The sequence below is a fragment of the Phasianus colchicus genome, chromosome 2 (assembly GCF_987193195.1).
Source record: "Phasianus colchicus chromosome 2, bPhaCol1.hap1.1, whole genome shotgun sequence".
NCBI lineage: Eukaryota > Metazoa > Chordata > Aves > Galliformes > Phasianidae > Phasianus > Phasianus colchicus.
The window spans coordinates 104,440,587-104,467,116 of NC_143437.1; the positions used below are offsets into that span (position 1 = coordinate 104,440,587).

General features: G+C 60.7%; 1 protein-coding gene across 4 annotated transcripts; it reads right to left on the reverse strand.

Annotated features, from left to right (window-relative positions):
- Window positions 1-339: 339 nt before the first annotated feature.
- DNMT3A (DNA methyltransferase 3 alpha) lies at window positions 340-25,404 on the reverse strand. 4 transcript variants are annotated; one of them, XM_031596001.2, is made up of 23 exons: window positions 25,306-25,404; window positions 22,766-22,973; window positions 19,620-19,724; window positions 13,806-14,145; window positions 11,824-11,870; window positions 11,286-11,432; window positions 6,303-6,515; window positions 6,047-6,205; window positions 5,859-5,966; window positions 5,456-5,612; window positions 5,226-5,375; window positions 4,892-4,936; window positions 4,551-4,630; window positions 4,351-4,463; window positions 3,978-4,161; window positions 3,807-3,891; window positions 2,981-3,126; window positions 2,777-2,867; window positions 2,273-2,421; window positions 2,099-2,184; window positions 1,619-1,688; window positions 1,373-1,491; window positions 340-895 (listed from the first exon to the last, which is right to left on the reverse strand). In XM_031596001.2, exons 2-23 carry the CDS (start codon window positions 22,832-22,834, stop codon window positions 754-756), a joined length of 2,805 nt encoding a protein of 934 aa, XP_031451861.1. In that variant the 5' UTR covers window positions 22,835-22,973; window positions 25,306-25,404; the 3' UTR covers window positions 340-753. The 4 variants fall into 4 exon arrangements, with proteins under 4 accessions (XP_031451861.1, XP_031451859.2, XP_031451860.2 ...); XM_031595999.2 differs by lacking the exons at window positions 22,766-22,973; window positions 25,306-25,404 and adding an exon at window positions 19,874-20,248; XM_031596000.2 differs by lacking the exons at window positions 22,766-22,973; window positions 25,306-25,404 and adding an exon at window positions 19,874-20,241 and having other exon boundaries at window positions 13,875-14,145.
- Window positions 25,405-26,530: the final 1,126 nt, after the last annotated feature.

Consider the following 26,530-nt stretch of genomic DNA (forward strand, 5'->3'; position numbering starts at 1 on the left):
TTTCTTTCTTTTGCTTTCTTTTTTATTTCTACATTTCGTTTTTCTATGTTTTGATTTTTCCACATTGTTTTTTTTTTTTTCCCCCACGTTTTGTTTCTCCGTATTTTGCATTTCCCGCATTTTCTTTCTTCCTTTTGGTTTGTTATTCCATATTTTGTTTTTTTTCCCTTTGTTTTTTCCCCACATTTGATTTCCATCTTTCGTTTTTCCATCTTCTGTTTTTCCGCATTTTGTTTTTTTTTTCTGTATTTTGTTTTCTTTCCACATTTTGTTTTTCCATAATTTGGTGTTCTTCCCTGTTTTGTTTTTTTCCTTTTGTTTTCTATTTTCATATTTTGCTTTTCCTTTTGTTTATTTCCACGTTTTGATTTCCCATGTTGCGTTTTATCCATATTTTATTTTTTTTCCTTTTGTTTTTGTTTTTTTTTTCCTTCTGTTTTGTGGGTGGTTTTTTTTTTTTTTAAAAATTTTTCCTTTTGTTTTCTTTTTTTTTGTCCTGGTGCGATTTATTATTATTATTATTTTTAATATATTTGTTTTTTTTCTCCTAGTTTTAAATAGGCTGAAAGCTGATCGTTGGGGATGGGGAGGCCCCGAGCCCTGCGCTCGGGGAGGCGCGTGCCGGCGGCCGCCGCGCCGTGCTCCCGTCTCTCTGCTGGGTGCTGGCTCTTCTCTCGCTCCGCGTTTTCTCTTCTCTTGGCATGGATGGTTCGGTTCCGACGCGCTCCGTGGCACAGTCCCCGTCCGGCTCTCCTAAACGCAGGCGAAGTACTCCTTGAGGGGCGCAAAGAGGTGGCGGATCACCGGCACGCTCCAGGATCTGCCGAGCAGTCTCTGCCGGGCCAGGCGGCTCATGTTGGACACGTCCGTGTAGTGCACCGGGAAGCCGAACACCCTGTGGGACGGGGGGACACAGCGTCAGCTGGGTGACAGCGGGGCAGAGGTGGAGGTCCCACGTGCCATGGAGGTACGGCGCATGGAGCTGTGCCATGGAGCCCTGTCGTGCAGAGCCGCGCTGTGAAGATAAGGCACGTGGAGCACCATCATGCAGAACTGTGGCACGGAGGTTTGGTTTGTGTTGTGGAAGCACTCAGGACATGGAGCTGTGTTGCAGAGCCACAGCGTGCAGAACTGCACCATGGAGGCACAGCATGGCACATCATGCAACACTGCGTAATAGAGGCTCGGCTTGGCACACGAAGCTGTGCCATGAAGGCTTGGTACACACTGTGGATGTTTGGCATGTGCAACTGCAAACTGCACCATGGAGGCTCAATGTGTGAAACAGTGCCCCAGAGGCTCAGCAGTGCAGAGCACTGCCATGGAGGCTCAGCACACAGAGGTGTCTCCCACCACCCCCCACCCACAGTACCTCTCCATCTCCGTGCACCACAGGATGTCTTCCTTCTCGTTCATGAAGACGGGGAAGTGCTGGTCTTTGCCCTGCTTGATGGAGTTGGAGCGAGTGGTGATGGTTCTCACTTTGCTGAACTGCAAGAGGCACAGGCTTATAGTCACCAGGTGCAGCATCCAAGGGCAGTGCCATCCCCAAGGGCACAGCCGGGCACCAAAACCCCCAGAAGATGTGGCTAAGCCCCTGTGACCCTCATGGGCTGACCTTGGCTATCCTGCCGTGCTCCAGGCACTCCTGGAGTTCCAGCTTGTCATTGACCGTGGACGCCAGCGGCCTGGGAAGGACAAAGGTTGGAATGGGGTGAGAGTACTATTGTCTCCACATTCCCACACGATGGCTTCGCAAAACAGTTCATTGGGTTCCCATGTACCCATGTGGTGACTCCTCAGGATTAGTTTGTTGGGTCCCTATATCCCCACTTCCCACGTCCCCATGTGGTGGCTTCCCAGGAAGACTTTATAGGGTCCCCATATGGTGTCACTGCAGGATGACTTTGTAGGGGATGGCCACAGCCACGTGAGGAGCATCTGCGCCCATTGCCCACGGGGATTTTGGGGAATCCAGGGAGCTGCAGAGCCACCCACCACTGGATCCAAGGCCTGTGATCCAAGCCCAAACACACACACATACACACACACACACACACACACACACACACACACAGGGTTGGGGGCTCTCACCAACCTGTTCATACCGGGAAGGTTACCCCAGAAGTACCGTGCCCGGTGTGCCGCAGACACCTCTTTGGCATCAATCATGACGGGGTTGGACTGGCAGAGCACAGAGAGGCCGTGGGTCACCGGGGGCTCTGCAGGGCCCAGGGTGCCCCATAGGATGGGGACACGGGGAGGCACTGACCTCGAGGAAGCGCGAGATGTCCCTTTTGTCGCTCACCCCCATGGCCACCACGTTCTCAAAGAGCCAGAAGAAGGGTCGGTCATCACCCTCCTTGGGTCGTGCTTCATGTAGGAGGCGGTAGAACTCAAAGAAGAGGCGCCCAGTGCCCTCTGGGCAGGAGACAGTGACATCAGCAGAGGGGTCAAGGGGAGTGACAGGGAGATGTGGTGAGGGCACACTGCAAGGGGGATACTGATGGAGACATACTAACAGGGAAACAGCAAAGAAATGCAAAGGGGACATGGCAAGGGGACACTGTGATGGAGCAGACATGGTGAGAAGATGCAGAGCGAACATGGTAATGGGGACACAGTGAAGGGACATGATGAGAAGACACAATAAGGGGATGCAGCAAGGGACACAGTGAGGGGACATAATGAGGTGAGGAGACACGGCAAAGGGATGTAGTGATGGTGATGCAGTGAGGGGACATGATGAGGGGATGCAGAGAGGACATGGCCTTACCGTACAGCCCCTTCCTGGCTGGGTTCACTATTGAGAGGTCATTGCAAGGGCTGCCCCCGATTACCAGGTCGAAGGGGCCCCACTCCTGTATCTGGGGGAGGAAGCATGTGGTAAGCTGCGGGATGCCCCACAATGTGGGGATGCCGTGGGACAGTGGGATGGGGGTGTGGACCTGGGGTCTGTACTGTGTTGGAAGGGACGTACGTGTTTCTGGGTGACATTTCGGACATCGCCGACATACATGATCTTGCCCTGGTGCCTCACCATGCCCACGGTGATAGAGTCCTCGCACACCTCGGAGGCGATGTAGCGGTCCACCTGGATGCCCAGGTCCTTCAGCACCAGCAGGCCTGTGGGCAGCGAGGCCAGGTTGGTGAGCAGCGGCACGGGGGTCTCAGCCCACCTCCCTGTCCCATGTGTCCTGCCCCATCCCGTCCCACCTCCCCATCCCATTCCATTCTGTCCCATCCCATGTCAATTCCTTGTTCTATTCCATTCCACGCCAATATGTCCCATCCAGTTCCATCCCATCCCCATCCCATCATGTCCCATCCCATTATATTCTACCCAGACCCATCCCAACTCATCACGTTGCATTCCATTTAGTCCCATTTCATCCCACTATGTCCCAGCCCATGCCATAGTGTCACATCCCATCCCACCACGTTCCATCGTGTCCCATCCCATTACGTTACATCGTCTCATCCTGTCCTGTCCTACCCTACTTTATCCCATCCTGTTATGTCCAATCACACCCCATTACATCCCACCCCATCCCATCCAGACCCATCCTACTTTGCTCCCTTATGTCTCATCCTGTCTCATCCCATCACGTCCCATCCCATGTCACTTCCCCATCCCATTCTGCTCTATTCAGTCCCATTCCAACCCATGACATTATGTCCCATCTCAACTCAGCCCATTATGTCCCATCCCATCTTCTTCCCTTATGTTCCATCCCTCCCCACCCCATCCCATCTCCCAAGGGATGGATGCCACCATCCAGCTGCCCCCAGCCCCACAGACCCACCGGTGGCAATGCCATCAAACAGCGACAGCACGCGGATGGGTTTCCTCTTCTCAGCGGGGACGGGCGGGTACACCTTTGGCGGATCCTACAAGCAATGGGGCATGGGGATATGAGGCTGGGGCAGCAGGGCCACGGGATGAGGGGTGTCTATAGGGTGATGGGGGCACTCACAAACTCCTGGTCGTGGTTGTTGGCGAAGAACATCTGGAGGCGCGATGGCCAATCTTCACGCCGCCGCAGGAGCCCATAGACACCCTTATGGCCACACATGTAACAGTTCCAGGGGTCCTCCTTGATGGCCGCCTGTGCAGCCCCTGGCCCCACCAACAGGTCCACGCACTCCACGCAGAAACACCTGGGGTGGGGGGCATGTGTCAGGGTGGGGGTCCCAGTGCCACCCACACACACTGCATTGGTGAGAGTCCAAGTGTGCCATCATCTCCTCCATTTTATCCCTACTGGACAAACCCTTCCCACTGCAAGCCCCCACAATTTGTGGAGTAGCTCCAGCCCCACAGAAGCTCTCCCCAGCTGCTCCCCCCACCTGCAGCAGTTGTTGTTGCCGCACATGAGCACCTCACGCCCACCACAGCAGATGGTGCAGTAGGACTGGTATCCGTCGTCATCGTATTGGTACGCGCACTCCAGAAAGCAGTTCTGGGGATGGGGGGCACAGAGTCAGTGTGGACCCCCTACCCCATAGTCCCGTGTGGGGCTGTGAGACCCCCACCTCTCTGCACATACCTTGCAGTTTTGGCACATTCCCCCGATAAACAAAGGGTGCTCCAGGGTGACGTTGAGGCTCCCGCAGGAGATGCAGATATCTGGGGTGGCACACAGGGAGGGGGGGGCAGTAAACCAAAGCCCCCCACCCCTGCACCCCCAGAGCCCAATGGGACCACCTCACTTCTCACCAAGGCTCAGCCATGCCCATACTGGAGAACCCCAAGGACCCGGAGATGGCAGCCCTGGGGGGGGGGGGAGTGTTGCCCCAAGGACCCCCCTGACCATGGGTTGGAGGCTGTTCAGGGCCCCCCCAGCCCCACTGATGTCAGGAGGTGTCGGAGGCTGTGTGAAGTGCTCACCTTCGATGTTTCTGCATTTCTGCCGCACCTCGTAGACCAGCCGCTCTGTGGGGGAAGAGGTGCTCAGCTCAGGGTTGTGGGTTAGGGGTGAGGGAGGAACCCCTCTGTGCCCCCAGCCCTGCTTGTGGAGTCCCCAGGATGAAGGGACCCCATTATGGGCACTCCATCATGGACACCCCACTATGAGCACCCCACCATGAACACTTCACCAGGAGTTCTCCGTTATGGATACTCTGTGGGCTCCCCATTGTGGGCACCCCATCATGGTCAGCCCCACAGACATGGGGCAGCCCCACAACTCAGCCCATTGCAGACCCAGGGGGGCTGTGTGTACCTCGGGTGCGCTCATCGATGATCTCCTTGACCTTGGGTTTCTCTGTTGTGCTTTTCCGGGGCTTTTTGGCGGGTGGGGGCGGCGCGTAGGCAGCGGCTTCTGGCTCGACCCACATCTCTGTGTAAACTTCTTTGTAGGGGTTGCGCTCCTCTGTGAGGCAATGGGGAACTGTGAGCAGCCAGCGTGGATGAAGACAGACCCCCTGTCCACATGCCTGTCCCACTGCTCACCCTCAGGGGGCTCCAGGCCCTTGGGGCCAGAGGGCTGGAAGCCGCCCAGCGCCCACTCGATCATCTGCTTGTTCTGGATCTCCACTACCTTGGAGGTGTCAGTCTCGTCATTCTCGGGGCACGCCGGGAAGATCTTCCCTGCTCTGCTGCTTGCCACCTGCATGGGAGCACCCGGCGCTGCGTCACCTTCTGTGTCCCTTCCTGGTGCCACCCCGTAGATGCCAACCCCCAGAGATGCATGCACTGAGTGCCACGTCCTCAGCAGTGCCACATCCTCGTGTCCCCTCCTGCTACCACCCCATAGGTGCTGGCCCCCGACTACCCCAGCCACATGTGCACCAAGTGCCATGCCCTCAGCAGTGCCATGTCCCTGATGTCCCCTCCCAGTGCCACCAGTGCTCACCTGCAGCACCTCGTAGATGGCTTTGCGGTACATGGGCTGTTTGTTGTAGGTGGCCTGGTGGAAAGCGCTGGAGAAGGAGCTGAGGGGCAGGAGCTTCTCCACGCAGACCTGCGGGAGGGGACGTGGTGGCCATCACCCAAACAGGGACATGCCAAGGTTGGTGTGCACGGAGCAGGGGTGCCACTCACCACTGAGAACTTGCCGTCCCCAAACCACATCACCCAGCGGGTGCCCTCAGCTGCCCGGCTGCGTCCCGTCATCCACCAGGACACAATGCGCCCCGGCCACCAGGAGAAGCCACGCAGCTTGCCCCACACCAGCTCACCGATACCGAAGCCCCGACCGTCCTGGGGATAGGGAGGGACACAAGGAAGGGACAGCGTTAGGGCTGCCCTCGAGTCAGCCCTGGTCCCACGCACTGTTGGTGGTGTGGGATGTGCTCACCTCGTACTCAGGCTCGTCGTCGGCTGACTTGGATGTGTTCTTGTCGACGGCGTCGGCCACCACAGGCTCAGGCGTGGTGGCCACATTGGGTGAAGCAGGGTCGGTGGGCTGCTGTGAGGCAGGGGGGCTGGCCTCCTCCTCCTTCTGCGGCTCGGCCCGCGGCGTCTCCTCCACCACGTTCATCACGGCGATCACTTTTGCCTTCTTCTCCGCCTGGTGGAAGAGAGGTGTCAAGGCAGTTAGGAAGCCTCATTCCATCCAAGTGCATCCGTATCCCTCATCCCACCCCATCATATCCCACCCCATCATATCCCACCCCATCATATCCCACCCCACTGCAGCCCCACTTGGCCCCTTTGCAGTCCATCCCATAGCATCCCCACGCTATCCCACTGAATTTTGGTCCTCACTTTACCATATCCTCACCCCATCGCATCCCATCCCACTGCAGCTTCATCCCATCCCATCCTCATTGCATCACACTGCATCCTTATTCCGCCCCATCCTCACCTCTATCTCTGTGTCCCCATCCTCATCTCCATCCCATCCCCACTCCCTAGGCACAGTTGCCCCCCAGCACCAACTCTTGGTGGCTGTGCCATGTGCCACAAGTTGCTCCTCCTTGTTCCCATGCCTCAGTTTCCCCCTGCACTGTTTATACCTCAATACCTGGCCAAGCTGTACCAAACTCAGCTGAGAGGGACCAGACCTGGGCCAAACCATGCCAGAGGTTTGTTGGACTCAGAGAAGTTGGACTGCATTGTGCCAAACTCAGCAGAACTGGACCAAACGGTGTGAAACTCAGCCAAGTTGGACTGGACTGTGCCAAATTGTGACAAAATCCACTAAGCTGGACCACACTGTGCCAAACTCAGCCAAATTGGACCAGACCCAAGCAAAGCCATGTCAAACTCAGCCAAGTTGGACCAGAATGGACCAAATCGTGCCAAACTCAGCTCGAGACGGACCAGACTGGATTAAAACACTCCAAACAATGCCGACCTGGCCAAGCCACGCCAAACTCTGCCGAGCTGGCCCGGCCCGGTCCAACCTGTGCCAAACTACACCACGCGCAGTTCAGCCCAAACCGTGCCAAACTCAATCGAACCGGTTCGAACCACGCCAAGCCGTGCCGGGCTGAGCCGCGCCACCCCCGCTCCCACCCCACGCGGCCACCTACCCATGCGGGCCGAGCGCTGCGGCCGGACCGAACCGAGCCGAGCCGTGCCGAGCCGAGCCGGGGGCACGGCCGGCGGTTCTTTGTCTGGGAACTCCGGGTCACATGGTCCCAATCGGCCCGGCTGGTTGGCTGCGGGGCACCCGGCTCGGCCCGCCCCCCCCGCACGGCTCGGCCCGGCCCGGCCCGGCCCGGAGCGCTGCCCTTTGTCCCGGCGCTGCGCTCCTTTGGTGGACAAAGGCGGACGGCTCTGCAAGCCGGGCGTGGGATGGCACGGGGGGGGTCGGCTGTCCCACGCGTGTCCCCGGAGAGCCGCGTGTCCCCAGATGCACCCACCTCAGCGGCACCCCAGAGTAACTCCGGGCACCTCAAAGAGTCTCACCGGACACACAAACGTCCCCTGCGTGTCCCCAAAGAGCTGCGTGTCCCCACTGCATCCAGCTGAGCATCACCCCAGAGAACATCTCCCAAACACCCCGAAGCCCATCTCTCGACGGCCAGGTGTCCCCCCGAGTGTCTCCACGGAGCCGGGTGTCCCCAGAGGCATCCGACCGAGCAGCATCCAAAGCAAATCCGGACACCCCAAACTGCGTCCTAAACATCCACGCGCCCCGTGGGCTCGCAGCCCCACACCGTGCCACCACCTCTGTCCCAAGGCGTGGGGACCCCCAGGGCTGACACAGCCCGGCACCCCGAGCTCCGAACCCACATCAGCGTCCCACAGGGGCAGCGAACCCCACATTGGCAGCACCCGCCGTGCCGTGCGCCCACAGAGCTGTGCCACGTGCACCCATTCCCACCCATGCCCGCTCCCACGCGTGCCACCGCCACGTTCCCACTCCCACGTGTGCCATCTCCACGCTCCCGTTCCCATCCCACAGCGTCCCCGACCCCCGCACATCCATCTCCACGCGTCCACCCCCACGCGTGCCCGTTCCCCGTCCATGCCTGCTCCCACACGATCCCACTCCTGAGCCCCATGGCCATGCTGCGGCCGCGCCGTCTCTGCGTGGCGGCGGAGTCGCGGCGCGGTCGTAGCGTGCGCTTGGTGGTGGCACCTCCGGGGATAGGCTTTGCCATGCGGCACCGTGCCATGCTGCGAGGAGCCGAGCCTTCGTCGGATGAGGGATGAGCGCGGAGATGGAGACGCCGCGGCTCTGGGATGGGACTGATGGGACGCGCTCGGGGTGCCAGCACCCAGCCCAGTGCCCACCCCCCAGTGTCCCCAGCGCAGGGCTGAGTCACTCAGGGCCCCTTTGTGTTGCAGATGGAGGGGACAAAGGGAATGGCCGTGGGCCCCGGGCAATGCAATGAGGGCAGAAGGGGACGGGGTGGGGGTGGCAGCAGGGCCTCTGGTCCCGTCCCCATCCCCGCTGCCCATTGCCTGCTACCCCCACCCTGCCCAGGCGTCTGGAACTCTGAGACCCCCTCAGCACAGGAATTCCATGGTAATTCCATTCCAATGGCACAGGGACTCCATGACACTGGAATCCTCATGGCGTGACAATTCCACTGCACAGAGACTACTATGGCACAGGGATGCCTATGGGACTGGGATCCCCACAACACAGAAATTCTATATCATGAGACCTCATGGCATGGGAACCCCATGGCATGGAGACATTACAGGGATCCACATGGCATGGGGACACCATGGCACAAGAACCTCCATGGCATAGGAATTCCATGGCATAGGGACATCATGGCACAAGAACCCCCATGGCATGGGAATTCCATGGGACAAGGACCCCCATGGCATGGGAATTCTATGGTATAGGGACATCATGGCACAAGGACCCCCACCACACAGGGACCACTATGACACCCCCAAGCCATTGGGATCCCCACAGCAAAGAAATTCTATAGCATGGGGTCTCCACGGCATGGGGAATCTCATGGCACAGGAACCCCCAAGAAATGGGGACTCCTATGGCACAGGGGGTGGCATATTGCACAAGGATCCCTATGGCACAAGGACTCCAATGGCATGGAAATTCCATGGCACATATACTCCATGGCATGAGGACCCCTGTGGCACAGAGACACTCATGGACACTACCAGCGCAGGGACCCGCAAGGCACAGGGACTCTCTCTTGGGAAAAACCACTTGGTCCTGCACAAGACCCATGAAACCCAACAGAATGTGGGCAACCAGGCATGCAGCATAGTGAGAGGATCTGCACTGCCCATGCTTGGGTGGGGGGACCCCAGGATCCAGGAGTGACACAAAAAGCACCCAAGAAAAGCTCCTGGTGGGGGTGAGCACACAGCTAATTCTGCTCGGGGCTGTTCTCCCTTTGTCTTGGGAAGGAGCAGGGCAGGAGAGGGAGGAAATGTCCCATCCGCTGACTATTAACACGGAGATAAGCAGAGATTGGCACATCCCTGCGACTGGCAGAGTGGTGATCAGGCCTTCCTGCCCTCAGGTCACAGACATCCTGTCCCCATCCCATCCCAAGCCATCCCATCCTATCCCATCCTCATCACCGTTGCCAGTTGCCATTGCTATTGCCAACATAATCTCTACCTCCATTGCCATCCCATCCCAATCAAACCCAACATAACACGACTTACCCCAACCCCATCCTCTTACTATAACCACTGCCATCATCATCTCTATCCCGATTGCCATTGCCATCACCATGCCCATCCTCATCCCACCCCATCCCATCCCTGCCCCATCTCCATCTTATCCCCATTCCATCCAAACCCAATCCAACTCACTCCAACCTCATCCTATTGCCATGTCCCACCTCCATCTTTGTCCTATCCTATCCCCATCCCACTGTCTCCCCACCTCCATGCTACCCCTGTCCCATCACTACTGACATCTCCATGGCCATCCTCATGGCCACCCCCACTGCCATTGCCATCTCCAACTCCATCCTTACCTCCATCCTTGTTCTGTCCCATCCCATCTTACTCCCATTCCATCCCATCTCACAGCCAGCACGGTGTTACCACAGCACATCAATGTCAGAAAGTGGTGGTCCCCACCCCTGACATTAGGGGTGGTGGTCTCTCCACACCCCAAAACAAGCAAACCTCATGGGAGTGCAGCTGGGAGGGGACACTGACCCCTTTGCCACTGACACCTCCTGTCCTTGCTGCCACCAGCACTGGGTGACAACTGGCAGCCAGGCTGTGAGACCCATGGGAAGCACACTGAGTGTGGCTCAGCCTTTCTCCCCGTAATGAAAAGAAAACACTTCATCTTCTTAGAAAAATAAAGGAATTACGCGTGGCCAAAATCGGCATTGTTTGAGAAAGAGGAACTGCTGAAAAGATGTATTTTGCTTTTTTTTTAAAGTATTTTCCCCCAATTATTTTTGGCTGCTGAGTGCTGCTGGCTGACCTGAATCCGCATTTATTTGGCGAGGGAACGGTGTGCTGGGAATGTGGTGCTTGGTGCAAGAACTGCACTGGGACTGTGCCAAGTCCCAAGCAGGACAGAGAGCATGGGGTGGCACTGCCACCAGTGTCCTTACAATACAGAGGGGCTGAGACCCCTCCAGGACACCCACAGGGGAATCAGCCATGGCCTGACCTTGCTGTGCCTGTGGGGACACCAAGGCTGTGCCAGCTGTGCCCTATGGGGATACAGGGACACGGGGACATTGCGGCCATGCCAGCTGTGCCCTGTGTCACTGTGCCCTATGGGGACATCAAGGCCATGCCCCATCTCCACCATCCCCAGACCCTACTCTGGTCCCTGGAGAACCACAGCACGGCCCTTGTACCCGTACCATGGCACCATCCCAGCGTCCCCAAGGCTGGTGTCACCTGGCTGTCACCAAGTCCTCACCTCTCTCTTCCAGCGTGCCAGCCACTCGTCGCGCTTCCTCTTGCTGATGTAGTAGGGGTCCCCTGCCTGGAAGGTGTGCCGCTGCATGGGGCGCTGCCGCAGACTTGACTCCCAGCCCAGCCCACCCCGCAGCCGCCCACGGGAGCCCTGTGGGGAGAGAATGGGATCAGGAAGGAGATTGGGGCTGCAGCCCCCTCCCCCCCAACCCCGTGAGCACACTCACACACACGTACAAACATGTCCAAATGGCATGCACTCACACGTGCGCACACACATGTGGCATGAACTCACAGCTCTGCACACACACAGATGCACAAAGGGCTGCACACACTTGTGCTCACGCTTATGTGCCCACGGATGCGCACGCTCACAGCTGTGTGCACACACATGCAGATGTACACACACATGCAGATGTACACACACACATACACGTGCACGCTCACGTGCACTCATGTGCACACGCAGTTATGCACATCACAAACACACACACACGGAAGCACACATGGAAGCACACACAGTTACGTGCGCACACACTTGCCTCCATTTTCAGGCTGTCGAAGTTGTTTTCCTCCTTCTCCTCCTTGCCTGCACACAGAGCAAAGCAACCATCAGTGCTGTGCCATGGGGTGGGACGCGGGCAGGGCTGGGGGGCAGCCCCGGCTGTAGGGGGGGCCCCGGGGCGTGCAGGGGAAGTAGGGCCGGGGCGGTTTCCTGCGCTCTCTGCCCCTCACACAGAGCCGCAGGTACGCGCAGAGCCGCTGCCGGGAAAGCAGCTAAAAATAACCCCACTGTTTCTGGGGCTGCAAAACCGCCGGGTGACGCGGCTGCGGGGAGGGGGGAGCAGTGACACCGGCTGGGCACCGGCACCGCGTCCCCGTGGGTCCTCGGAGCTGCGCGCCCAGCTCACTCGTCCTGCCTGCAGGCGGTGGGGCTGCGGGTGGGGAAACTGAGGCACGGGGCCGGCGATTGCTTGTGGGGAAACTGAGGCCCGGGGACCAATTGAAGCGAAGTCCCCACAGGCCTGCGTCCTCAGCATGGGGACACAGCAAGCGCCAGCACGGGGTGGCATGGAGGGGACGGTGCGGTGGGCTTCTCGCTGCAGAGCTCGAGCCGCAGGGTATGAAAGGGCTCTTTAATGCAGAGGGGAAAGGGCGGAGGAATATGAGCCCCCGGCAGGGAGGTGAAACCCGAGCGCAGCCGCTGGCAGCCACCCCACTCCCTGCAGAGGGTGAGTCACGGGCTGGCCCTGCAGCCAGGTGCAGCGAGGGACTGCGCGGCTCCGTGCCTCCGGAGCAGCCTGCAGGCTCAGCGGGGGATGCAGGTAGCTTCCCTGGCCTGTGTGTGGATGGCTCATCCCCGACTCACTCATCTCCATCTCGCTCAGCCCCTTTCCTATCTGGTTCGTCCCCACCTTGCTCATCTCCGTTCTCATCTCATTCATCTCCATCCCCGTCACTCATCTCCATCTGCATCCCCACATCCATCTTCATCTCCATCCCCATCTGAATTGCTTCCATTCCCATCTTGCTCATCTCTCTCCCCATCACTCACCCCCTCCTGCACCCCACTTCCATCTGTCCCCATCTTCATCTCACTCCATCCCTATCTCAATCGCCTCCATCCTCCTCGCTCATCTCTGCACCCATTTTGCTCGTTTCTATCCCCATCTTGCTCACCCCATCTCCATTTTGCTGATCTCCATCCCCATCCCCAACTCAACTCCATCTCCGTCCCCATCTCACTGAGCCCCTTCTCCACCTCTCTCATCTCCATCCCATCTTGCTCATCTCCATTCATCTTCATTTATCTCCACCTCCATCCTCAACCCCATCTTTACCTCCACTTCCATCTCCATTTCCATCCTCATCTTCATCCCTATTCTCACCTTGCTCAGCTCCATTTCTATTTCCATCCTCATATCCATCTCTACCTCCACTTCCACCTCCATTTCCACCCCCATCCCCATCTCCATCCCATCTCCACCCCCATCTTGCTCATCTCCACCTGGATCTTCACCTCCACTTTCACCTCCACCTCCATCCCCATCTTGCTCAACTCCATTTCCACCTTGCTCATCTCTACTGTTTTTGCTTCCCTCCATCCTAATCTCACTCAGGGTGCCCAGCCCCACATCCCGGCTCATTGTGAGATCCCCAAGAAGACCCCCGGCCTTGGTGTCCCCATGCCCAAGTGCGCCCCATTCACTTGCCTCCCACCAGCGCCAAGGGTGCAGGCACCAGCTTAGGGACCCCAGCACCACATCCCACAGGTGCACCATGCACAACACTTCCATGGCACATGCGGGACTGCCATGCAAAGCAGCACAACGACAGCACACACGTGGGCGCATGCAGGAGGACGTCCCTCTAACCCTCCTGTCCCTTTCCCTCCCACGAGGCACAGAGCCCTTCTTCCTCCTCCTCTTCCTCCTCTGGTGCTGCCGCCCGTACCCCAGCAGGATGGGCAAGGGCTGGGGGTGCCCGGGGGCGCAGTGGGTGCCCCTGAACGCTCAGATCTTACTTTTCTCTGTGGCCTCCAGGAGTTTCCTCCTCCCGCGTTTCTTCTGGGGGTCGGAAGGGGCCAGCTCACCCTCATCGGCCGGGGCGTCCAGGCCTTCCTTGGGGGTGCAGCGGCCATTCTCCAGCGCCCGGCCCGTCTCTCCATCCGCCAGGCTCTCCGTCTCGTCCTCCTCAGGACGCCCGCTTTTGGGGCTTGTGCCACCCTCCTCCGTGCCCTTCCACTGGGCTCCGTCCGTCTCCAGGTCCCCGTTGGGCAGTGGCTCGGCAGGGCTGGCCTCTGGGCAGGGAGGGGGGCACTTGGGGACGGCTGCCGTGTCTTTGGGTGTGTCACTGCTTTCCACCTGCAAAAGAGAAGGGAAAGGATCGGTGATGGGCACAATGATACCACCACCTGTCTGGGGGCTGAGGTCCCCGTCCCCTGGATGCTGTGTCTGAAGACATGAGGCACTGCATTGACAATTTGGGAGCAAAAAGTTGACTGTGCCAAAAAAAACCCACCAAGTCCCAGCTCCTGCACGAGGCTGGCAGGGGCTGACAGGGGACCATGAGGCCAAGGACACATGGATACAACATAGTCAGAACCAGGATGTAGGATCATGGCACCCTCAGGACCCAGACATGCTGTCATGGAAACTTTAGGACCAGGACACACCAATATGGCACCTCCAGGACCAGCAGATGCTGCCATGATGAAGGACACACCAATATGGTGCCTTCAGGACAATGACATGGTGCCATGGAACCATCAGGAGAAGCACACCATGAAGATCAGGTGTACCACAAAGTCCAGGACACGTGGACATGGCACCACCAAGACCATGACGCACGGAGGTGACACCACGAAGTCCAGGATATGGGGTTTAGGAGTCAGCCATCTCTGTGGGAGGTGGTGGGTGAGCATCTTTGCATCACTTCTCTGGTTTTCTTTCTCTTCTCTTCCACATCTCCTCCGTTTGTTAAACAATTTCTAGCTGACTCACGGGATTTCTTGCTTTTACTCTTCCTTTCCTCTTCCCCCATCCCACTGTGTGGTGCTGAGCTCCTTATAGCTATCAGCCCACAACACTCTATAGGCATTATTCCACAACGCCCTACAGCCATTAACCTATGTTACCACAATACCCCCAGAACAAAGAGAAAAGGATGTGACATCATGGGAACCTCAATATGCTGTCATGACACCCTGAGGACCAGGTCCCCCTGTCATGGCAACCTCAGAACACTGACACACAGCCACAACACCTTGAGGATCAGGAAATCTCGCCATGATATCTCCTGGACCAGAAAGCACGACCTGGCATCATGAGAACCATTCTGGCCACATGGACATGACACCTGCAGGACTACAACACATGGACATGGCACCCTCAGGATCACAATACATGGACACTATACCCTCAGAATACCCTCAGAATGACAACACATGGATGTGACACCCTCAGGATCAGGACACATAGGCACGACGTCTGCAGGACCACAACACATGGATGTGACACCCTCAGGACCACAATATATGGATATGGTCACACAGAGGGTGGTGAGGCACTGGAACAGGTTGCCCAAGGAGGTCGTGGATGCCCCATCTCTGGAGGCCAGGCTGGATGTAGCTCTGGGCAGCCTGGTCTGATGGGTGCACACAGCAGGAGGTTGAAACTAGATGATCATTGTGGTCCTTTTCAACCCAGGCCATCCTATGATTCTGTGATTCTATGGTCCCCTCAGGACAAGGACACAGTGCAGTGGTGCCCTCAGGACCAGGACACACCAGGATGGCACCTCCAGTCCCAATCCCAGGACAACTGAGGACAACCTGAGCAGAGGGGACACCATCCTACTCAGCTGGGTGCTGCCAGGACCCTCTGGACTGTCACAGTAGGGTCAGGGACAGCAGTATGTGTGCTTGTGCAAGAGACAGGTGGAATCGGGGGCACGCGTGTGTGTGTGACAGGCAGAGACAGTGACTGTGGTGTGTGTGTGTGCATGTGACAGGAAGAGACAGGGCATGTGACAACAGGACGTGTGACAACCACGTATGTGTGTGCATGATGGTCTGAAACCGCCCGTGACGTCTGTGTGTGGGTGTTCATACGTGTGCGTGCACACAGGACAGGCAGAACTCTGCAACAACCCGATGTGCACACGTGTGTCATGCTAAGCAGGCACGACCGGAGCGTGCAACACGCGCCAGTGTCGGGGTGACAGCACCAACATCTCCAGCGGGGTCTACGTGCACGTCAGCTGGTGCTGAGCGCAACACCTGCTTGCCAGTGTCGCGGTGACAGCACCAACACCTGCAGCGGGGTGTGCGCGCACACCAGGCGGCGCAGAGCACGGCGCACAGTCGGCGAGCGGGGCTGCAGGGGTCCGAAGTGGCCACGGTGACAGTCAGAGCGAAAGGGCCATGCCCGGCTCGGCGGTTTCCGTGGCGAAGGAGAGTGAAAGTGCGGCTGCGTCACCGCGCCATCGCGGCGGTGCGCCGGGCTCGGCCCCCCCCAGCTCAGTGCACCGTCAATGCCGTAACCCCAGTGCCACGGGACGGCCCGAAACGCAGACACCCGGCCGAACCCCGTGCGCTCCCTCCCCCGTTCCCGGCAAACTACACGTCCCAGGATGCACCGTACGGTGGCACGGAGCCAGCGACCGCCGCGCTGCCAGCGGGGCTCGGCGTGAGTGGGGGTCCGCGGAGGGGGAAAGCGATCCGTCCCAGCCTCACCCCGCGGGCACCGGCGGGGCCACCGAGTGCTGGAGGACACTCTGCCCTCCTCCGCTCGCCACATTTTCCCATCCGTTCGCCCGCTCATCCGCAGGAGCCCCCTCTCCGGGCGTGCCGGGGGGGGTCCCGCTGCCGCTTACCATGGCGCATCCCCCGCGGGTGGGCGCGCAGACCCCGGAGCCCTAATGGGGCCGTCTCCTCCCGGTGCTGCTGCAGTGTCCCCACGGCGCTTCCTGCTCGCCCGACCGCGCTCACTTCCTCCGCTGGCGGCTGGGGAAGGCCGGGGCAGGCGGGCAGCAGCTGCGCACGGGGCCGGGAAGGAGGGGACGCGACGCACGGGGGGAGGAACGGGGCTGGAGAGGGGAGGGACGTTGGGTGACGGATGGGGGTCCGGCAGTGCCAACCCAACCGTGGCACCGTGGCACGGGGACGCGGGGCACCGAGCCCCGGCTTCATCCCGTCGGCACCCAACGCCATCCTCGTCTGCACCCAACGCCGTCCCGCTGGCAGCGCGCAGCCCCGCGCCCCCCGCTCTCCTGGGGACAGTATCACGCTGTGCACCAAGGACACGCGCGCTACCACCACTCTGCTGGCCTCTCCCCGTGCCCACAGTGCTGGCGGAAAGCTGGAGGCTGCCCCCCGGCCGCCCCCGCTGCAGGAAAGCGGCGTCACCATGCACCAATCGCCCCCGGCACGGCACGGGCAGGGGCTCTGCGGGCTGTGTGGGGCGGGTGGACAATGCCAGGAAGCTGGGGTGGGTGTGGGACATGCACTGCGTCCCCGTGCACGATGGCCTGCCTTGCACGACAACTTCTCTTGCACAACAGCTCTCCTCCACTGCACGCTGGGCTGCCTTGCACGACATCTGTCCCTTGCAGAATGATGTCCCTTGCTTGACAACCTTCCTTGCGTGACAACCTCCCTTGCAACCTCTGCTGCATGCTGAGCTGCCTTGCATGATGTCCTCCCTTACACACTTGCCTTCCCTTGCACGATGGCCTTCTTTACACGACAACCTCCCTTCCACGACAATCTCCCTTGCACAACGGCTCTCTGTTGCACGCTGCAGTGTCTTGCAGGATGGCCTCCCTTGCACATCTGTCCCTTGCATATCCATCCCTCGCACACCAACAGGGGAAGGAGCTGTGAATCCACCCTGGCGCCCATCCCTGTCCCGGGGGAAGGCCTGGCTCGCCTGCTGCTGCCTTCCTTCCCACCCACCCTCTTCCTCTGCGCTGCCGGCTCTGGGAACAAGCGCTGCCTTTTTCCGCACTCCCCTCCCTGCAGGGCCCCCGCCAAGGATTCTGCTCCACAGCTGTGTGCCCCCAGGAGGATCAGGGTGCACCATGACCAGGATGGTGCTGGGCTCCTGCCTGCTCCAATGTGGCAAAGCGGCATAGGGGAGAACCACTGCCATGCATGGCACCAACTGCAAGGTCACTGGCTGAGGGTGGCCTCAGGGCCACAGCATGGCACGACTTGGCATGGCACAGCACGGCTTAAGGTGACTTGGCATGGCACGGCACGGCTCGTGGTGACTTGGTGGCCTGGGTGTACTGGTCTCAGGGCCATGGCATGGCACAGCTTGGCATGGCATGGCTTGAGGTGACTTGGCATGGCACAGCTCAGCACGGTGTGGCATGGTGCTGCCACCAACACCCTGCAGCTCCTCGTCCCCGCAGGGTCCCCAGGTGCAGGGGCAGAGCCGCCCTGCCCTGGGCCCTGCTCACCTGGCTGACGTCACCCCTCAGGATACATACCTTGGAACACCTGGAAAAACAAATGGTCCTGTTACAGCCGCGCCAGAGGGCTGCCCGCCCCCTCCCCAGCTGGGGGTCCCCACCTCTGTGCCCACATCCCCTCCAAACCCTGGGGTTGGAGAGAAAAGCTCCTTGCCCCATAGGTCCCCAATGTTTCCATGTGTCCCCGTGCTGAGAGGACAGAGCTGCCACCTCTGCAGCACAAGCCCTTGGTGGCACACTCCTGGTGTCCCCATGCCACATGTCCTCCTTTCCACATGGGTCCAGTCCCTCCTGCACCTGGTGGCACAGGGGGAGCACAGTACACAGTGCCCAGGAAGGATGGGGGTCACCCTTCTCTGTGCCCCCTCCAGCACCAGGAGGTGCCACTGCTGCCACCGCTGCATTCCAGCCCCAATGTGGGGACCCCAGAGCTGCCCCTCGAAGGGTCAGAGCCCTCCAGGCTTCCCAGCTTGCTCCGTTCCTGGATAACTTCTCCCCACTTGTTCCTGTGCCAGCATTGTTCTTGCATCGAAATAGCTCCCGCCCTCCGCGCTCACCTCCCATCCTGCTGTATTTATAGCCCCACTGTGCCCCATGGCTGCTCCCCTCATCACCAGCGTCTCCTTGTCCCAGTGCCATCCCATCACATAATGCCACCGCCGCAGTGTCCCTGTCCCACCGAGACATGTCCAAGTGCAGAATTAACCCTTACTGCAGCCACAAACTTTTGCAGATTTAACCCTTATTTCAGCTGTAAACTTCTGCAAAAAGGTTGCTTGGTGTCCCACAGAGCAGACGGCGCCAATGCTTACTGCAGCCACAAACATTTGCAAAAAGGTTTTTGGTGTCCCATGAAGAAGATGGTGCCAACGTGCCTGACTGTGGCCATGTGCCCAACCTTGGCAATGGCCAATGCTGCTGGGGGTCCCCTCCTGCTCAGCACTGTCCCCACTGTCACCATGTGTCCCCGTGCTGGAAGGATGAATCCATCACCACTGAAAGCTTTGCCAAAAACAGTGCCCAAAGTCAAATGCCATGTTCCCAAAGCTAGTGCCACGCTGGGGTTTGTGCTTTCCTGTGCCATGCCCTTTGCCAGCAGCACTGGGGCTGCTCCTTGAGGGAACAATTTCCCTGTGCCATGCCCTGTGCCAGCAGCACCGGAGCTGCTCCATGGAAGAACCATTTCCCTGTGCCATGCCCTTTGCCAGCAGCACTGGGGCTGCTCCATTGGGGAGCCATTTCTACCACCAGCAGAGCAGGGATATCCTCATTTTGGGTGGCAGTGGGCTGTGGTTCCTGCTTGGCAGAGCCAGGGAAGGGGACTTTGGAGATGGCTGTCCCACTGGGCCCCACTGCTCACCTGGGCGTGTTTGCGCTTTCGCCCAGGCCGCCCGGCCTTCCTCATGGGTGTCCCTGGCTCCTGCTTCTCCTCCTTGCTCGGGTGCTCCTCCTGCTCCTCTTCCCCCTGTGGGATGGAGACGTGGCATGGTTATGGCAGTTATGGGGCCACAGCCTAGGCACAGCTCCCGCTCGGCACCCGTGAGGCAGTGGGGTGGCATCCCACACCACCCCACACCCCCCATTTCCATAGGACAGCTGGCAGTGGGCACTCACCCCAAATCCCCACACTCCGGGGGGCTCCGAGGCCGAGCGCGGCCTACTGCAAGGCCTGAAGCCTGCGGTTGCCATGGCGACGCCACACTGCCACCACCGCGCGTGGGGCTGAGGCCTACAGCTTCGCGCACCCCACAGGGCCGGGGCCTGCGCCTCTGTGCCCCAAACACAGGGCTGGGGCCTACACCTCCATGTCCCCCCCCCCTCTCTGCAGAGCCGGGCCCCCCCCAGTGCCGCCTGCCCCACAGCAGGGACGGGACCGGCTCCGGGGCTATGGGCAGAAGGGCTGAGCCTACAGCCGAGGCCCGCGGCGTCGGGGAGCGCTCCACCTGAGCCCCAGAAGATCGCGGTGGTGGCGGCAGCAGAGGCCCAAGGCAGGAAGAGGCCGCGGAGGGGGGAGCGGGGAAGGCGGGGAGGCCGGCGGGGGGGCGGCGAGGGAGAGGCCGGGGAGGGGACGGGAGCTGGCAGGCAGACAGCGCCGGGCCCGGCAGCCATAGCCAGCGTGGGTCTGGCCTGTGGGGAGAGAGCGGGGGGTCGGGGGTGCCACGCTCCTGGGGTGGTTGTGAAGGGGGGGATGTGGCCCAGGAAACTAAGGCTGAGAAGCAGGGGCACGGCACAGCCTTATGGCATAGGGGGCTTGGCCTCCACGAGGCCCCAGTTTTGGGTTGGTGTTTGGGAGGAGGGGTCTGCAGATGTGCTCCTGCTCCCCCCCCCCACACTGGCAGAGGGCGTGCTGGCACCATGCTGGCCTCAAACGCCCCACGGTGCTTGAGGAGGGGGTCTCTGTGCCTCCCGCACTTCAAGCACTGCTGCGATTCCCCCCATGTCCTGGCTGTGGTGGTCCTGGGAGCACTGGTCTCAGGTCCACAGCTTGGCATGGCTTGGGATAGCGTGGAATGGCTTGAGGTGACACAGTAGCCTTGGTTGCACTGATGTCAGAGGCACAATGTGGCACAGCATGTCATGGCTCAAGGTCACTTGGCATAGCATGGCATGACACGGCTCGAGGTGACTTGGTGGCCCTGAGGGCACTTGTCTCAGGGCCACAGTGTGCCACGGCTTGGCATGGTGTGATGTGGGACCACGAGGACTGTTCAGCACGGGGAAGAGGCAGCGCGGCATTGGAGTGCACTGGAGAGCTAGGAGACATTCTGGGATGCTTAGAGCCCCACACAACTCCAGAGCTCCACATAATCCCAGAGCTTCATGCAACCCCTGAAGCTCCGTGTAACCCCCAGAGCTCCTCACAAAACCCCGGAGCTCCATGCAGTCCTCAGAGCTCCATGCAGTCCCTGGAGCTCCATGCAGCCCCTGGAGCTCTCTGCAATCCCCACACTGAACCCCAGGCTGTGCTGCACCCACATGCATCCCACGTGCAGGATGGAGCTGGGGGCACTTTGCAAGGTGATGCTCCCCATGTGCACCCGTCAGAGCACCTCCACAGGGCTCAGCACCTCCCTGCAGTGCGGAGCTGAGGCATAGCACCAGGAACCCCCAAAATGTGGCACAGGGAAACAGGCACAGGGCTGCAGCCACAGTTCCAAGCCCCCTCCGACAATGTTGCAGCCCCTTGCTGGGAGCTGAGTCACCTCCCCATAAATCACCCCGTGTCTCTGCTCCCTGGGGCTCGCCAAAGAGCCTGGCGCGTCCCTGCAGCACCACTGCTGCCAAGCAACAACCCTCAGGGAAACCACCTCTGAGGAGAGAGCTGCGAGCTGTGAGCTGCTGCTGCTGCTGCATGACGCAGTGCCGGCGCCGCGCCCGATGCCAGGTCCTTATTCCTGACTGCAGCAGGGCTGTGGACATGGGGCTGGGTGCTGGGACCCCTGTGCTGAGCTGTTATCATTAGTGTGACCCACAGTGAAGTGAGCATATGTCCCTTCTCAGGGGTGACTCAGTGTGTAATGACACGTCCCAGTGGGGTCAGGCTGGGACAACGCAGTGTGGTGAAGTGATGTCCAGACCCAGGCACCAGGACCCCAAGCACTGAGACTCCAAGCACCACACCCCAGGCACTGGCAACGGGCACAGGAACCCTGGGCACAGGACCCCAGGCACCAGGACCCCAAGTAATGGGACCCCACTGGGACTCCAGGCACGAAGACCCCAGGCTCTGCATCCTAGGCAGTGGGACCCTGCTGGGACTGTGGGGTACAGCTCATGAGACAGAGTCCTGTTGCACTTCTACCATCCCTATGGAATGAGAGATAGCTGTGGGCACAGCAAGGCATGTACTATGGAGCACCACACCATATATGTCCCAGAAGGGGACAGAAACCCCAGTGTGCCCCCTGTACCACGTCCTACACTGAAGCAGCATCCAGCTGATGGGCATAGGGACTGACATGGCCCAGAGAAACCCTCATGACCCCGTCCCCGTGCTGCCCATGGCGGGCTGGCATCCAGCTGGCAGCGTCCCCGGTCCCCACGCTGTGACCGGGCCATGCCGTGTCCCCTGCGCGCCGGGGACAATCCTCCCCAAGGAAAGGGCGATGCCTTCTGGTAAAGAGAGCAGGCATTTGGCTTTGGGTTTGTCCTCATGTCATGAGGACACAAAGAGGCTGGTGGGGGGCAGCCCAGGACTGCCACTGAGGTCAGTGGCTGTGCGTGCCACATGGGGATGGGGACATCCGTTGGGTTGTCACCGTGATCCATGGTGGGGGATACCCTTTCCCACTCCATACCCCCAACCCAGCCCCATGGCAGGGGTCACCCTGTGTTCCCACAGCAGCAGCCGGCGCGGTGCCCCCTCCCCACTGCCCGCACTGCCAGAAATAGCTCAATCCCCACTAATCCCCACGCAGCTCAGCCTCACTCCCAACTCCCTGCTGCCACCGCGCTCTGGGGGGAGCGCAGCTATGGGGTCCCCCCAGTCCCAAAATGGGGCTGTACCTTGTGCGTGTCATGCGCCTCGCGGTCCGGCGCGGGGCTGCTGGCGTCAAGGGCTCCGCTGGAGGGCATGGTGCCGAGGGGGGGTACGGGGGGGGAGGGGGGGGCTTGGCACCACGAGGGGCCCCGCTGCCACCACCACCACCGCCGCCGCTGCGCTCCGGCTCCGAGGAGGGCTCCGGGAGGGGTTAGCCAGCCCCTGTGTGGGTCCCTGTGGGATTCAAAGGGATGGGGTGAGGGGGGAGCAGCGGCCCCCAGCCCCCCGCCGCGCCCCCGAGCGTGGCAATGATTAACATGGCATAGCCTTGACTCGGCTGCGCTGCGCCCTGCCTGCGCCCCGGCACGTGGGGTGCACAGTGTGGGGTGTTGCAGGATGCACGGTGTGGGGTGTGAGATGTACAGCTTGGGGCGTGTGGGATGTGCAGTGTGGGGCGTGCGGGGTGCAGGATGCACAGAGTGGGGTGTGTGGGGTGCAGGATGCACGGTGTGGGGTGCAGGACGCATAGCATGCGGTGTGTGGGATGCAGAGCGTGCAGTGCAGGGGGCACAGTGCGTGACGTGGAGACACACAGCGTGGCACAGGGAGCACAGAGCACGATGTGGGGTGCACAGAGCACAGTGTGGGGTACACAGGGCACCATGCGGGGCGCACGGAGCACAACGTGGGGTGCACCGTGCACTACCGGGCAGTGTGCAGAGTGCACGACGTGGGGTGCACAGAGCGTGGCACGAGCTGCGTGGTGCACAATGTGGGGGTGCACAGAGCACCGTGTGGGGCACACGCTGCGCTAGGCAGGGTGCATGGCGTGCAATGTGGGGTGCAGGGTGCAGGAGGCGGGGTGCGCGGCGCAGGCAGGGCCCCGCGGGGCTGCGGAGGAGGCGTCAGCCCCAGCACCTGTTGCTATGGAAAACGCTGCCTGCATTAGCCATGGCCGAGGCTGCTGTTGCCTTTGGCACCGGCGCTGCAATTTGTTTCTAGAGCTTTCCAGCCGCAGCTCGTTCCCAGCCGGCGGGGTGGGGGGCTGCCGGGCGGGCAGGGCCCTGCTTCTAGGAACACAAACTCAGAGCCCGGCACGTTCCTCCCGTCCCCTTGGCTGCCTGCGGCACGGGGCTGCTGCGGGGGGAGAGGGGGCCCCAACTGCTGCCGGGGCTGCAGTGCACGGTGCATGGGGTGGGGGGCGATGGGGGAGGCCGTGGGTGCTGGGGGCTTCCACCTCTCCTTGGTGCTGTTTGCAAAGTGGGGGGATGGGGGGGGGAAAGGAGGGGGTGCGAGCTGGGGGTGCAGGATGCAAGCTGGGGGTGCAAGATGGGGACGTGGGCACAGGATTGGGGACTGTGGGGCGCAAGCTGGGGGTGCAGAACGCAACATGGGGATGGGGGATGCAGGATGTGGGTGCAAGCTGGGGGTGCAGGATGCAGGTGCAGGGTGCAGGATGCAGGATGCAGACCAAGGCATAGGACTGGGGAGCAGGGCTGCAGGCTGGGGGTGCAGCATGCAACCCTGGGGCTGTGGGCTCTGGGGTGGTGATGGCACAGGGCTGTGCGTATAGGACGTGGGCTGGGGTGCAGTGCCCCCCCCCCCTCCCAGCACCCCCCCACTGCCTGCACACAGCACAAGGGCTTTCCCCGGCCCCTCCCTCGCCAGCTGCCAGGGAGCCTCCATGGGGAACCCCGTCCCCATCCCTGTCCCCATCCCTGTCCCTACAGCACAGAGTCTGCCATGACCCAGGCCCACAGCTCTGGGGGATCCCACGCTGGTGCCAGCACCAGGTATGGCCACGCGTCACCACTGCGGGTGCACGTCCCCAAGGTGCAACACAGACAGCACCACAGCACAGCATGGCACACATATTGGCACATGGGCACCTTAGCCCCACAGCCCCAAGCAGACAGTGCACCCCATCACCCCCCATAGCCACATCCGCTGTCACCGGAGGCCACGTGCTGCTGGGGGACATCTGGGGACACCTGGGGACACCCTGTGCCCCCCCCCCCCTTTGCATCCCCAGTGTCCCCAATGTCCCCTTGAGGCAGCACCTCCGAAATAACAGACTGCACCCCAAGCCCCCATAGCCCCCCACCGTGCACACATGTGGGGCCACGGACCCCCCTGTGCCTGCCGCCACACTCAGCCCCGCGTCGAACCCCCCCCCAGCTGCCGGAGCCCTTTGATTCCCTTCCAGCCAACATGGTCTCCAAACGCACTAAAAATAGTTGGGCTGCGTACAAAACCCTCCGCACCCGCAGGGCTGCGGGGAAAGGAGGAGGAGGGGTGGGGGGGACACGGAATGAACAAAGCCTGGAGGTGTGTGTGTAGAGGGGGAACCCGACAGCACCCCAAAAACATTCTCCCCCCCCACCTCCCAGCCCCACGGCACGCTCTTACCCCACGCTTAGGCCACCGTCACCGCTCTCCTCCAGCACAGCACCGGGGCATTCCCTCTGCAGGGAGAACCGCGTCCCCTTCTCCCTCCCTAATTCCCTCCTTCCCTCCCTTCTTCCCTTCTGCTTTTCCCCTATTTAACCGCCGGCGCTGACCTTACCCGGTGACGGCGGCGGCGAAGCGGGGGGAACGCGTCCGCCCCAAACCTCTCCGCTGCACGGAGTCACGCTCGGCGGCGGCGGCGGAGGCGGTGGAAGTAGGTTACCTGCGATGATGCACGGCGAGAAAAAAAGGAAAAATCATATAGCTCATCTCCATCCATCCATCCATCCATCCACCCTCCTCGTATTTCGGGATGCCGACAGCCAACCCCCCCCCCCACCCCTCCACCCCGGAGCTACCCAACAGCCATTTTAGGTGACGGCAGCAGGGGATGGTTTTTTGGGTTCCCGCAGCCGTGGAAGGATGCAGGGAGGGAGGGAGGGACCTCCCCGGCTCCCCCCGCCCCGGTGTGCTCTGTCCTAAGGTGACCCGGGGACTGCAGCGTCCCCAGTGCAGGGACGGCTGCTGTGTTGGGAGGGGGTCCCTCTGTGCGGACACAGCGCCTTTGCCACGCTCCAGGAGGCAATGCACTGCGTGCTGCACCCCAGGGAGCAGTGCTCTGCACCGTGCTGCATCCCCAAGAGCAATGCACCGTGCTATGCTGCACCCCCAGGAGCAGTGCACCACGCCATGCTGCACCCCCAGGAGCAACGCGCTGCCCGGCGCTGCAAAAGACTTCACAGCACCCTGGGGGGCAACGTGCTGCACCACGATGCACCGTGGGGAGCAATGCAATGCATTGCTTTGCACCCAAGGGAGTGATGCGCTGCGTTGTGCTGCACGCCAGGGAGCAGCGCACTGCTCAGCACTGCCCAGCACTGCAGGGAGCAGTGCACTGTGCCACGCTGCTACAGACTGCACTGCACCCCAGGGGGCACTGCGCTGCATCCCGGGGACCAATGCACTGCACTGCACTGTGCTCCAGGGGGCAACGCACTGCACTGTGCAGCGCTGCACCTCGCTGAGCAACGTGCTGCATTGTGCTGCACCACGGGTAGCAATGAACTGCCCAGCACTGCATGCAGGGAGCAATGCACTGCATCGCACTGCAACAGACTTCACTGCCCCCCAAGGAGCAACGCACTGCCCTGAGCTGCACGCAAGGCAGCGATGCACTGCACCACACATAATGCACTGCACGCTGGGGAGCAGATGTGCTGTCCTGCACTGCGCTGCACCGTAATGCATCCTCAGGAGCGATGCACTGCACACCACAGGGCACTGCACTGCGCCACGCTGCACTGCACCACAAAGAGAGATGTGCTGCCTGTGCTGCACACTGG